Source organism: Protopterus annectens, chromosome 5.part0 (assembly GCF_019279795.1).
Source record: "Protopterus annectens isolate FY-2018-M chromosome 5.part0, PAN1.0, whole genome shotgun sequence".
NCBI classification, from domain to species: Eukaryota; Metazoa; Chordata; order Ceratodontiformes; family Protopteridae; genus Protopterus; species Protopterus annectens.
In genome coordinates, this window is record NC_056735.1 from 186,243,255 (window position 1) to 186,258,412 (window position 15,158).

General features: G+C 37.9%; 1 protein-coding gene across 3 annotated transcripts in view; it reads right to left on the reverse strand.

Moving 5' to 3' along the window:
* Positions 1-15,158, reverse strand: part of FAT3 (FAT atypical cadherin 3) — a 2,670,157-nt gene that overhangs the window by 718,804 nt on the left and 1,936,195 nt on the right. For all 3 annotated transcript variants that reach the window (XM_044072199.1, XM_044072198.1, XM_044072200.1), the window contains exons 18-19: positions 7,982-8,179; positions 1,155-1,956 (exon numbers count right to left, since the gene is read on the reverse strand). In XM_044072199.1, coding sequence (XP_043928134.1) covers positions 1,155-1,956; positions 7,982-8,179 — 1,000 coding nt within the window. The remainder of the gene's footprint in view (positions 1-1,154; positions 1,957-7,981; positions 8,180-15,158) is intronic.

The window sequence follows — 15,158 nt, forward strand, 5'->3', positions numbered from 1 at the left end:
TCCCACCCTATATTTGAATTTTATTTTGCTCCTCTGCCAGACCTATCTGATGACTCCAGCACATTTACCCAATTGGCCCACTTATTCTAATGGGAGGATGCGTCAGACCCAGCATCCCCCAGCCAGGTGAGAATTCTTAACCCATTTGTTCTTGCCTGGGGTGCCTAATTGGCCTACTGATTCCTCCAATGGGGAGAGACAAGTGGTAGGGCATAGGCTAACTTCCAAATCCAATGAAAAGACTTACCCTTGAAACTCCCACCTCCTTGCAGCAGGTCTTTACACCTCCAGTATCTGTTGCACTGTTGCCCCCCAGATGCTAAGTTCCTCACTTAGTGCACATGCAAAGTGTGAGTGTGCGCTCAGCTATGCACACAGGGGAGCATGTAAAATGCACCAGTGATGACACATTGCTCCTGTCAAGTCAACTGTGGGTAGTGTTATGGCCATAAAAAAATAAATCATCATTGTCAAGATCATGCCAAGGGCCTTGCAGGGAAAATAATATTTATGTATTTAGATTGCTTATTTATTCTTTATTTGTTGAGCGGGGGATTGGGCTGGTCCCTGTACCCTTTTCAGGCATTACATGTGTTTAATTCTGTAGAAAATATAAAAAGAAATGCTATTACAATTAATGGCGAGGAAGGCTGGGGAATAAAAAAGACTGAAAACTTCAAGCATGTAGAGTTTAAAAGAAAAAGGTAAGGGAAATCCCTGCTCCCTGTTATTTGTGGGAAGCTGATCTTTCATAACACAACCTATTAAACTATCTTCCTTTAGCTATAAAGAGTATGGATGTTATTTAATTAATGAAACTTAAACAGTTACCAAAAAATCCATAATAAAGCAAAATATGCTAGATATATCAATGTGGCTATGAAAGCATCTGAAAATGAAAAGTATATTTAATACAAATACAAAAAACATTTTAAATATGATTTTAATAATTACTTAAGAATCATTTTAAAAAATATGCCAATAATGCTGAAAGCAAATACCACTACGTTCTGTTACTGAGCATGTTTAGTTAAACACACCTTTATTTTAGAGGATGCAGTGCTAAGAAGGTAAAATATTAATAAATCACAGGTTGTAGCTTGCAAAAGAATCAAAGGAAAAACAATGTTTGATTCATTTTAAACTTTACTCACCATTGCAAGTGCATCTGACATTTCTGTAGAATCGTGGTGACACAAAACTAATCCGAGCTGTGCTATATGCTATTAAGGCATGGGAATCAATGGAAAGGGTCTGCTCACACTGCTGTTCCTGACATTCCAGTCCGGAGCAGTTCTTATCCAAAATGGCAGAAATGCGAATCACATTTTCCAAATGTCTTCTTGCATTGCTAAGCTTCTGTATCAAATAGGCAGGCCTGTAGAAACCTCGATTGTGTTGCATTTGAACAGCAAACAGCATATCAAGATGGCTTGTACCAGCAACTGGTTGAATACTAATGATATGAACACTGTCCTGTTTCTGGGTGAGAACAGCATTTCTAAGGGTCCGTCTGAAACCATGTAAATGAAGTCCAACAAAGTCCTCTGGAGTAATACTCTCAAATCGGATGGTTACAGCATTCTGGAGCATTTCCATAGTTAGCTGCTCGATGTGAACAATAACATCGACAGGTACAGTGAAATGACCATCGCTCACAGAAACATTAAGTACATATTTACCACTATCCAGCCCACCTAAAGCAATGACTTTGCCATCTTGGTGATTAACTTTAAACAGACTTTTCTGGTCTAATTTAAGGGTATATGTGAGCACATCATATATATCTTGATCTGTAGCGTGAATCTTTCCGATAACACCCCCAGGGAAGTCATCTTCCATTGTTACTATGAAAATCTCCAGTGGAATAGCAGTTGGCTTATGCACACTCTCTTCAATAACTCGGATCCGTATGTAGGAATGAGAAGCTAGCTGAGGCCTGCCAGAGTCTTTTGCCTGATTTAGGAAACAAAAAATGAAAAAAACAAAAAAAAACACAGATCAGGTATTGAAACAACATTATTCAACCACTGTATGCTAAAAGGTTTAAAATGACAATCCATAAAACTAAAAAAAAATCTGTTTAATCACAATTTTATATCCCTCCTACTACTGACTACTTCTAGCTACTTCTTTACATGTGGAACATTCCACATCAGAATTCCAGTTTGTACACCAAAAGAACCTATATTGTAGAAACGAATGCCATGTTTGACATTTAATCTTATCAAGTGGTAGCAAAGACTGTCTTCTTCATTAAGACATCAGTGATACATTCAGAAACATTACAGTCTGTGTAATGTAACTGTCACAATGGGTCAGATAATGCAAATACTATAGCACAATATTTGAAATTATGGGAATACTGTATGCACCTGATTTGAGATTCACTCCTTCAGACTATTTTTTGAGGATTTATTTTTTTTAAATGTTAATAGCATAATGGGATAGAAGAGTGATGCAGGGCTTAACATTGTTGTTCACATTTCTTAGTTTTCTGGTTCAGTTCCTGGCTTGGGTACCTTCTGTTTGCAGCTTGCATATCCTTACATGGGCTTTTGCTGAGCATTCTAATTTTCTCTCACACTCCAAAAATATGCTGCTAGGTGTACCGACAATCCCACAGATGTGTATGTTTGAGTGTGTTTGTGGGTATGGATGTGGTGAGTGAGTGCATGCATGTATGTATATCCTGCAATGGCCTAACACACCATCCTGGACAGGGTTCTCTGTTTTGCACTCATTACTTGTCAGGTAGGCTTTAACTTTCTCACAGTGTTAAATGGGATGGAGTGGGCATCAGAAGATGAATGAATGAATGAATGAGTTAACAGTGTACCAAAATAGACTTCATCCTCAATGTGCAACATGTCTGTTTCATGCAGGTCAAAGGGTAACCTTAGTCTAATGATGACAAGATAGTAATAAATCAGAAAACTTCCAAAACTAAATACTGCTAATTTCTCAAAGTTAGCCATGTATTCACATTAACAAAAATAGATTACTAATCTTCAGTCATAATTTTGCCATTGTTATGCAATTTTATCATAACTTAGTAACATTATTTGAAAGACACATCAAAAACATCTGCAGGCTGCATTCCTCTTCAGATTGTAAGCTAAACAGTAGCTGTGGCTCTGACACTAATCATTGCACGCTGATAGTAATAGGTACCACTTGTCTGGTAACATCTGGTGGGGCCTAATGCCTCTAGCAAAACTGCTGCTGCTGTAACAAACAGCTATGCAGAAGCACTGAATGTCTGACCAGATCAAACCAGACCTATAAAGTTCATTCTTGCATATTTTATTGACAGCTTTCAGATTTTCCCTTAAAAAGAGATCTCTTGTAGCTTTTTGGCACACCAGCAGGGAAAATTTCTTATTTAACTGCTACAGAATGGCATTTCAGATGCTATCATATGGTGGGCGGATTGAAACACTAATACGAGATGAAAGAAATACCGTTGTATTTGTACTGTTACTTTCTTCCACAACTGTTTTCCTGTTAGTAATGACAACAATACAGTGTACAGCTAAAACAACACATCTCAGATCACTAAGGTAGAAGCATGCTGTCATACTGTATATAGATGATTGGTGATGGAATGCCTTACTCCTACTACGTTACTCTCCTAGTGTTTTAGAAAAGGTCAGTTTTTGTTGTGGAGTGCTACAACATTCTCCTTTTACTCTTCTGCAGTTCAGTGTGATTGTGTGCGTGCGTGCATGTGTGTGTGTGTGTGTGTGTGTGGTACAGAAAGGGAACAAATAGTCCTACAGTCAGCTTTTCGTATTGGGAAAACTATATGAATCAACTGGCAATTAAACAGCACATAACACAGACTAGGTGATGCACTGATGCCTTCTACATGGCTCTATATCATAATATTGGAAACATAAAATGGTGAAACCCAAAATGTCAAAAACTCAAAATATTGAAAACCTATTTAATGCTGAGGCAAGCCCCCCTGCATGCACCCCCCCCCATCATATATACCAACTCTGGGATCATACAACAGAGGGCAAATTCACAGTTTCAGTATTTGAGTTTTCAACATTTTGAGTTTTCTACGAAATTAATACAACCTGTTCTCATATATGTACCAAGCCTGTCCATCAAACAGACTTGTCATTAGACAACAAAAGCCAAATCTGTGTGCCAAAAACTAGAACACAGGAAAGATGCTATCCCAAGGAACCGTACACAGCAAGCTGAAAGCTACCACCAGTAAATCACAGTCAGTAACACAGATGAAATTATGCACAATTCTTTAATAGGTAATTAAGTACTTTTGTCCCTGTGACATCATCACAACTACCATAAAACAACACTAATACGAATATACGTGTCCAATATTGTATCACATGACCAAGTCGCATCCAATGAAATTTAACAACCTATTAAAAGGGCTATAACACCGCTATACAAATATGCTAAACACATATTACTGAAAATGTATTAATAAAAAAAATATATATATATATATATATATATATATATATATATATATCTATATATATCTATATATATATATATATATATATATATACACACACACACACACACACACACACACACACACACACACACACACACACACACACACACACACACACACACACCTTAATAAAAATGTATTTATTTATTTGACAAAATACAACTATAACCATGCAGCACACCTTCTGATGAAAATATTTATTCCAGGATCGTTGCCAACATTAACTCTAATTTGCCACATACTGCCACATATGCTCATTGTATTCTAACCTAAGCATCCATGGGCTCCCTCTGGCTTCAATAGTAATTTATTCTATAACTACAAACAGGAAACGTTTATGTTCCTTCAGACTGTGTGGTATGTCTATACAGTACATCATTAACTTTTTTAATGCCATAACACTGCTCACAGATAAGTTTGCACAAAGTATGCTCCATCTTGTCCACTTAAAAACACTGACAGGAATCAAAGTAGACTAGATAAATATACAATGCCTACACTACCACAGTTAAATTTCTCTCTGAACCTAAATTTGTATTCTAAAACCTTAAGTTTTAATTCAGGTCCAACATATTTAGATGGGCATTGCAAACATATATCAGATTTACAGGTTCATGTCTTGATGGCACATTTCCCAATGGGGACCTATGCTTAACATCTCTGTCTTTGAGGACTTGTTCCTTGATGTCATTAACGAAGTCTGTGAAATCAGCTTGATCAGTAAACATAGACACTACCTTCTCCGTTTCATGCTTCAAGGTGTCCTCCCCGACACCTCGCTAAGTGTATCATCTGACCCTTAATAAAGTTTTTCTTCTGATGCGGATGATGATTACTATCACGCTGAAAATATGTACTTGAGAAGGTAGGTTTACGAAAAATATTAGACTAAAATTTCCTTCCCCTCAAAATCTTTCTCCAGGTACAGATCAAAGTAATTGATACTAGTGGATGAAATATTATAGGTAAACTTAAAAAAATGGTACAGTATTCTGAATATAATCTAAATATGTATACAATGTATCTATAGTTCCTTGCCACATAATGAAAATATCATCCAGGTACTGCTGGTATAACTCAAATTTGGATGCAAAAGGTGAGCTAAATATGTATTCTTTCTCCCAGTACCACATTATAAGATTTGCAAACAAGAACGCAGAGACAGCCCCATGGCCACACCACTGACCTGCTAATAATAATCACCTTCATAAAAGACAAAATTGTTTTTAAGGACCATTTCCATCAATGTGGTCAAAAATGAAAACTTCCCAGTTACTAAGAACCTCACACTAACATTGTGCTTCTTCAAACCATAACAAACCTTCATAATGAGGAATAACTGAAAATAAGCTGATTACATCAGTTACCTCAAAAATAATGTTAAAATTACAGAATTCCTGTTTAATGTTCCTGAAATGCCCAAACATCATTTATCATGTAAGGGAATTTTGAAAATGTTTTTAATTACAGGCTGCAGTCTCACCCAGGGTACCTAGGAGATAAGAAGGCTGTGTGTCTACCCTCACACCAGGTGCTGCCTTAAATCATATTCTAATAATGGGACTTCAGGTGCCATATTTTGGTTGAGATGTTAAACCAAGCTCCTAGCTGCCTGAGGTGATGGTAATTTGGATTTAAAGATCCCACAACACTTAGGAGGAGGGGGATTTTCTTAATGTCCTGGACAATTGTCCCCCATTGTACATATACCATCTTGGGTCTGCCCTGAAAGTAAGGTCCAAGTCTAGTGGGATAATTCTGCCAACAAAAAGCATAAGTAAATAAATAAGACAATTGTGTTTTTGATTAAGTAAACTCTTAATGATGTCCTAAAGGTTACTACCATTCATTCATAGCTAAGGCAGAGTTCATCTGGAACCATACTGCTGAACTCTCCAGATCTTTGCAGAATGTCCCGATTTTTTCCTCATATTTGTGGCTGTTACTCATAAAATTATAGTGTGCTGGCAAATCAATGAGAAATTAAGTCAGAAAATAATGGCAGACATTTAAGTTTTAGACTTTATATCTTCAAGAAATTAATGCTAAAGCAAAATGTGTTGGTCTATCAACTTTCTAAGTTTGTAAGAGCAATACTTAAAAAGTGTCCCTCTTTTTGGGTCTTTATCCCCCATTATTTGTGGCTGTGTCCAGATTTCTTGCTCTAAGAGGTTGAGAGGTATCCTAATTTATCACTATAAGGCACTTAACTTAAGCTAAATAAAAACTACTAGACATGGTGTCAGTTTAAAAAAAATGTTTTGTTAATTAAAAACAAAAGAGAAAAAATACTCCTAATTCGCAGAAACTGTGTTCACCAAGCTCTTTGGTATTACCCAGTTTATTCTTATTTGCCTTCTCATATAGAGCCTATATGGTCCAACAAATACCATTAGGACTCCTTCCACTTTTTGCTGTTGCTAGCTCCTCACCCAAATTCTGTAGTCTTTCCCCTTTTTTTATCAAGTGCACTCATTTACAAGTCTTTACACTAAACCTCTGATGGCAGACAGGTGATAGTTCCTGTAAGCTTGTCATGCCCCATCACTTCCAAGGCTGACAATATCAACTTGGCTTACTGAAGATATCTTTATCATTTGTGAACAGATATATGCTACTTCCAGTCCCTTGGCATTGTTCTTGTTATAAAATGGAAAAGAAAGAGGACTAGGCCCAGTAAAGAATGCTGCAGCCTATTGGTAACACTATTCCTTTTATTTTTATACACTTGTTTACCAGATAATCCAGCTAAGCCCAACTGTCTGTTAAAAGATGGCACAGGAATGCCATTTGGCTGATTCTTTTATCTGCGTGGAGACATGCGTGAATGGGTGTACCTTCATTGAAGGTTGTGCATCAGGGCTGGTAACTCGGCACATAAAAATCAACTACCAATCATTAGCGGACCGGAGTTCCGCTGTGGCGACCCCTAACCGGGAAAAGCCAAAAGACACAAACAAAATTATGCAAGTGAGGACTACAGGAATCAAATCCGTACTTGCCCATCTTCACTATGGACTTTGATACTCATGCCCAGGATTATTAGTCATACTTATCTATTTTTCAATTTACTTGACTACTTGCCTCTCTTCAATGTGGGCTCCTTTAACTATTATGTTTTGTTTCCTTTCAGCTCACAAGTTTTTAACTCAAACTAATTGCTGCATAACTTTCTTCATCATTATACAGTTTGTATAATGTTATGTAAGTAGGACTGTGTCAACTGTTTTATTAAAATCTACGTAGGTCTATCACAGCATTTTCTCAGAACTTTAATCTGGGAAGGGGGAGTGTTTAAGCATCTTTCAGAAGTGTTACCTTAACTATCCAGGAAAACATATGCTGTTTTAATAAGGCAAGTGAAGTTTTGAAATCATTTCCAGCTAAGCTCCAGTATATCTAATAGGACCAGATAAAATAAAAATAAAGATTCAAATATATGTTTCAGAAGAATGTATCATCAGCAATTTATTACATTACCTGCACACAGATTATGTATTCTGTTGCAATTTTCTGGCTAAAGACAACAGCAGATCTCAACACACCCATCTGATCCAGTGAAAACAAGCCTTTGTCATTTCCAGAAATAATGGAGAATGTGAAAGGGGGTCCATTATGAGAGGAGTCCATATCCGTTACAACAAGTTGCATAATGCTGGTATCCACAGGTTTGTTTTCCTTTTGGGGGTGGGGAGGTACAGAAAAAAAAAAGACAAATTAATATTTAGTAAATTAAATGCAACGTGCTTTCATCATTAGAGAAGTAACATAAAAAGATGACAGATAAATGAAAATGGACATTGATTATGGATCCAACTTAATGTTCTACTGAAGCTAGCAAGCCTGTTTAGGCAGAAATGAAATCACATATAATTACCCGACTGCCGTTTACAAGTAGAGCCATGGTCATTTCCACCCACCTTAATTTGTTGGACACCTGCACCAAAACAGTATGAACTAAGCAATAAATGTGTGCATAATAAAAATCTGCACTATGGTACTTAAGCAAAAGGTCACACACTGTTCCACTTTACTCACAAAATCAGTATGTAAGGCTCGTGACTTTTGAATTTCTAAGGGAATCAGGCCAGCAGTGTTCAAGATAAATGCTACTTTAACTTAAAAGGTGATGGGCAATCACTCACTCAGACATCTTATCACACTGTGCTTTAGAAATGTCCCTTCCGACAAGTATTCATGCACCAGTTCATAGAAACCAGTTTTAACAATTCAAGAAAAAATGCATTTGACTTTCTAATTCTTGCTCAGTCTGTCTAAGCTGAAAGACTGATAGTACTACAAAGTGAAGCATTGCAGTTTACAAAAAGCAGAGCGATTGTCTTTGTGGAAACCAAGATAAGGACATTCAAAGCCAGTCAATTTAAGAACACAAAAAATGAGTTTTCTTACATAGAGTGACCTGTCTGTTCATGGAGCTGTTTCAACTGCAAAACAATGCAAATTTTCATTATAATCCACACCCACACACTGATATATGCCTGCATCTGCCCTTTAAACCCTATTTCCATTTCTGAAATCAAAATACATTCAGACAGTAGGAGGCAAAATTATTATATGTACTTGTTCTGCATCTCTGTGAACACCGACATGGAAAAGAATACTCAACTTGAATTTGGCTGACATTTTTTTTCACTTCTGTCAGGCCAAACTAGATTCCTTCAAAAAATTCTGTCAATCTGACTTGTCATATGAGACATGCACACTAGCAAACTTTTTCAATCAACACCAGAAATGTTTTTGCACACCATTTTTCCAGAGCTGCATTTATCTGTAACAATTAATTCTTTTTCCGCCACATTTTTCATTTACAATTCTAGCTGGCTGCACAGTTTTGTGATGTATTTATAATAGTAAATAATTGAATCAACTCAAGTCTTTAAAGTAATCATTCATGTTTTGGGTTGTATCCCCTTTAAGAGGGTGGCCATATGGCTAAGATTTTGCAAAGCCATACATACCCTCCCTGGCTGGCCAGATGGGTTATCACTAGTCAGAAAAGCAACAGTAGCCATGTATACAGGGCTAATCCACCCTCCAGAGTCAATCTGTTCTTACAAAAATACCTTGGACAAAACAAAAAAGTTCTAAATTATGAAATAAATGACATATGCCCCCACCTCCAACCTGGTCCAAAATACCAGTGTGCTTTACAGGTCAGTCTTCGCTACTGAGCACATCCAAAAGTGGTAAAGAAGAAGATACCATCCCCGTACCAGGCCATACTTCAGTGAGTTGTTAAAGAATTCACTAAAAATCCAACACAGATGTTAATTTATCATGACAAGGAAGCTTATTTACTGCACAACAGACTTAATATGGCTGCAAGGCTATCATGCTAAACACCAGGATTTCTGTCTATATATTCTGTGTATAATTCCAAGCTGCAATACCATAGCCTGGGTAAAGGTCCTAGGCAGCATCCCCTGGGTGACAGGTGCTGCAAAGCCCCCTGTAACCTTGGAAAGGCAGTGTAACTTGCAATGTATGATGATTCAAATAGTTGCTACTTTTAGTGCCAAAAGTGTTACACACACACACTGCAGTACAACATGAAAAATAAACAGCACAAAAATAATTTTGATAAGAGAAGTTTTACTTTAAGACCTCAGTAAACCTCAGTGTAAACAGATTTTAGCCAAGACATTGATTCCCTTCCTGCCAGTCAAACTCCATCCCTCAAATCACCCCCCACACCATAAAAGTCAAGCTATGTTCAGCATAATTAGGAGTGACACACCTTCTTTGTTACTTTGTTACATAATCTGTTAAATGGTACATTGCTGCTAACCACGTGCTCTTGAGATATTAATCATCTTTGAAACAAGTTTACTGGACTTAGTATTGATCAGTGAATAATTATCAATAAGCCATGTGATATTCATCACCTGAAGTCTGAAAAAAGGTCACAAAATACTTCATTATTAACTGCAACTGCTATATAATAAACATTTCTCTACTTAGTATGTTGCCACAAGCCTGGATTGCTTTAGCTGCCAAAAAACAGGCAAGCATTTTCTTTGTTCTCTGATCAACAAAATGAAAAGCCACCCTCAAGCCCATCCATTAGGTAGAATTCCAAATGATGAATCACAAGATGTGATGACACTTCACTTACTCGTTGTAATTTCAGTTTTTGCACCACTTTGTTTAATTTGTAAATTGTATGTACATTTGTATGATATACGGTAGATTCCAAGTTGTAAGCAACAAGCACTTATTACATCAGGTTTGCTTTGTATGGCAGCTCCAAAGTATCTGACCTATCTTCGTCCACAGTTGATCAACTTCCATGATGGTAAAAGCAGCTCTCATGGTGAATGGCCTGACTCACACACTAAACGGACAGAATGAAAGTTTTTAGCAGTGCTGTTTCTGCAAATTTATGAAACCATGGAAGTTCCACATTAAATAAGCAAAAAACAATCATTATCTTACCATCCAATCTAAAAAGCATTTTGGGTGAGACTGTCAGTTGTTACAGTCTTTTGAGCCCTCCCCAATAAAACATCAGCATGAGAGACAAGCAACCCACTCAATGTATCATTTTTATTACACCATTAGAAAACAGAAAGATCTACCTGTGATACATCATCACTTGTACTAGAAATGTATCCTTGACTTTACTGTGCCAACAAGGTGCAGCATTTGCTTATCCGCAGATACATTATTTTTTTGAATTACCACATTGTCTCCTGAAGTTTTTGTTTCATAAAGAGACCAATTACAAATGCCATGAGACAATTCAATTCCCTGTAAGAAAGCCAACTTAAAACACATGGAGTACAACTTCCTCCAGTTTTGACAAGAAACACTCAAAACAGTTTTAATGAGGCAAAGCAGTATGTGGGAGAACCTTTAGAAAATGTTAAAATGTTCATTTATCTGAGACCTCTTGACACTAGATAAGAGTTAGGTACAATGTAGAGTGTTTTTCAACTAGTGTACATATTCACTTCATAAACACATTTTTGTCCCACAGTTTTAACTTTTTCACAGTCTTTTTTAACTGTTTAGTTTAGCATCATTAAAAGAGACACCCTTCACCTCAAACATATTATTTGTATCTGTGTTGTCTCATCTACCACTCTTTCAACCAGCACTTTCCACTGGTTTGATGTCCCACATATTCCGATTTCATTTACTTTTAGGATTCCTCCAATCCCTACGATTTCTACTTGTAGAAGATGCCACTTTCTCTACCCATATATTTGACAGTCTACCCTCACTTTATGATGAACCACTGTCGAGGGACGGTGTACATCTGCCTGTTAAGCAGTATTGTCTGTATCATTATCCGATGTCTATGCTTCACTCTCATTGTCTGCTATAGGACTGTTTGAGTTTGTATTTGTCCTGTGGGTGAAGCCCATTGTGGGTCAATACCTTCCAGAGAAATCTACATTATGGTGTTGTGCATCCACTTACTTAAGTCTCAGTTATTTTACACCCCTCCATGTTTCATAGAGATTACCATTCCATCTTGTTCAATAGCAGCTCTAAAATCCTTAAACTCTGGGCTGTCTACACACTTATAGAACATGTTGTCCTCAGTTTTGTATCTTTGATCTATAAGCCATGCCTACTTATGTAATGCTTCTGCTTCCGGAAATATTCCAAATTCAGAATCTTATAGAGATGTGTACTAACTTACCCTAGCATGCATCATAGTGCCAGCAAGCGTAGGTAGTTTATCAATCAATATTGATGAAAGATTTTAATTTTGACAATACACCAGCAGCTGTTGGCTGTAATGATATACTCTCTGCATGGAGTACTTTGCCATGAGATTCCCATGTGGTACAGAAATTTCCCATTTTTTTTAATACATTGGTTAACCTGGTAAGACCACTGGACACAAGTGTCCATTTTCAGGAAAGGGGACTGTCTGGATAAGTGATTTGCTCAGATTCATTCAGTGGGAAAATGAAGGTGGACTACAACCACTACCCTGGGCTACAAGAAGTAGTTCATTAACAGCTCAGAGACTTAGCTTTTAACAAAACTTCCATGAACATTTTGTGATGTATTTCTATCAGCCCATGACATCATAGTCTCTACATAATTAATGTTTTAGTTTTAGTGCTGAAGTTCTCATTTATAACTTATCTTCTTTTCACTGCTGAATTTGCATCTTACTATATAACATTTAGGGTGATCAACAAAAATAAATCCATGAGTGAATAAACTTTAGGAAATGTGGTCACAGAATGTCCTGCATTAAAATGGTTAAAATGATTTGCTATGTGAATGTGCCATGTGTTTGGACCTAGTCCAAGGTGGCAGTTATATTATATGTTAGTGCTACAGCAGTGAAGCCCAATACTGAGAATATCACACCTATGAAAAATAAACTTTAATTTCAACATCTAACCTGTACATTATGAAACTTGTGTTTATGCTTTCAGAATGTTTCTAAAGAGGTTCAGGCCTCCTTGCATCCCACACATCCCTACTATCTACATAAATCACCTGTGTGGTTGCTGTCTTTTATACACTACCTGAGGTTGACATACCATGGAGTATGGGGAATATCCTGAGTTGCCATAACATTGAATTCAGTATACAGTTCCCATAGTTGATGTAATAGTCTCATAATATCTTCTTCTTCTTCTTTCGGCTTTTCCCGGTTAGGGGTCATCACAGCGGATCACCTGTCCGCTCATGATTGGCAGTGGAGTTTTACAGTGTTGAGTTGCCAGCCCAGCGCCCAACCTTCCACTGAAGGCACACACATGCACACACTCACACCTAGGGCCAATTTGGAGTGTCCAATCCTCCTACAGCATGTCTTTGGGATGTGGGAGGAAACCGGAGCACCTGGAGGAAACTCACACGACCACAGGGAGGACATGCAGACTCCACACAGAAGGCACCCTAGCCAAGGATTGAACCAGAGAACCTCTTGCTGTGAGGCAACAATGCTAACAATCCTTAGAATAACAACAAGGATCCCACCGCACCTAAACTAGGTATGCTTTCACATAACGTATGTGCACTTCATAAATAATCATAGCCTTCTTCAAAACTAACATACATTCCAGATTTGTACTACTTAAGCTAAACAGCAACTTGTACAGTTTACTACCTGTCCCCATGGTGCAGAGGGATGGAGCCTTGACTGTGACCCAGGTGACTAGGGTTTATTAGTGTCTCTGGTAGGGGAGAATGAAGGTATGTGGCCTGCTCACCTCTCCTGGGGGGACGGTGGGGTTTTGTAAACACTTGGAGGCACAGGGAGTGGTGCAATCTCCCTGGAGGAGAACACCCCTCATGCCATGGAGGAGAGGCAGGGAGGCTTGGGTGAAACACTCCTTGCAGAAGTGAGGGGATGTCCTCCATGGACAGCCCACTGCACATCCCTTCCCCCCATGCCTTGTTGAATGCACACACAGTTAGGGCTGGGAGAAAACTGAAAAAAACTTTAAACCACCTTTAATAGCCGCCACAGTCAGTGATGATCCATCTTCATTGGCTGTACTTAGTGAAGGCAATAAATTGACTGACAGATGTGCAGAGGGTGTGATGGTCAGTAGGCAGAGGGGAAAAATTGAAAAAAAAAGTTTGCAGTTTATCAGCCGAAGCACATTATAAATTAAGTTGTTTTAGTGCAGGTGTTTTATCACCAGAGACAATCCCTACCATTGTACATCAACTGCCAATAGGGAATTTGGTTGATGAGGTCTCCAGCAACAATAGCTCTGGACTGATCAACATAGATGCTAAAGCACTAAGGACTGGTCCAGTGATTGTAATCAGTACTAATAACTAATGAATGTTGCTTTAAACCTGCACAGGGAAACCGAACCTGACATACCTGAAATAACTGAATCCTGCTTTAAATACGAAACCTGTCTTATTGTTTAGATTCCCCAGCATCATGATATGTTTCTGGACAAATGGCCTGGGCAACAAGGGGTGTGGCATAATTTTACTGAACAAGAATATTGACATGTTAAGTGAGTCATAAGAAATGTCTCTGCTAGTGATGCCTAAATGGTTCTCAGTACAAATGATGCTAGGAGCCACACCAAGGTATTGCTGCCTCACCCTTGCAAAGTCAGTTAGAGAACTTGCTTTCCCACAACTACTGAGATTTTGCCAGAACAATTTCATCCTTTTTGCTTTAGCAGATGTACATATAAGGCTGGAGAAGGCAAGAATGTTAAAACCCTCAACTGAATCATGGCACCCATAAATCTTACCCAATAGGTTTGTGGTCCATAAAGACCAAGCAAACCACTGGAGCAACAATTTGATGGAGCAGGTCCTTCCCAACAGGCTCCAGAGATGTAGTAAAGCTTTGCGTCTGTCACTAAGCTGTTATTCAGCTCTTACCAAATGATCTTTTAAACAAGCTACAATGGGGTCGGTTTATATCCCAGGAAGCTGATATCACAGGAGGGTCTTTCTTCAAACAGTATTATTTATTGACCTTGTAGCAGTGAATTGATGCAGCCTGTTATATAAAACAACTGTGTCTGCTGCACTGTTTTCCTGTTTTATAAATAATTGGCCATATTCTGGGCAGATTATTTCCAATAAGTGTCAGAAGGTTTAATGGGAATAAATCTCAACACTGAAAAAGAAATTAGGAAAAACAAAGGGACATGAATCAGTTAGAAAGAAATAGGTGACC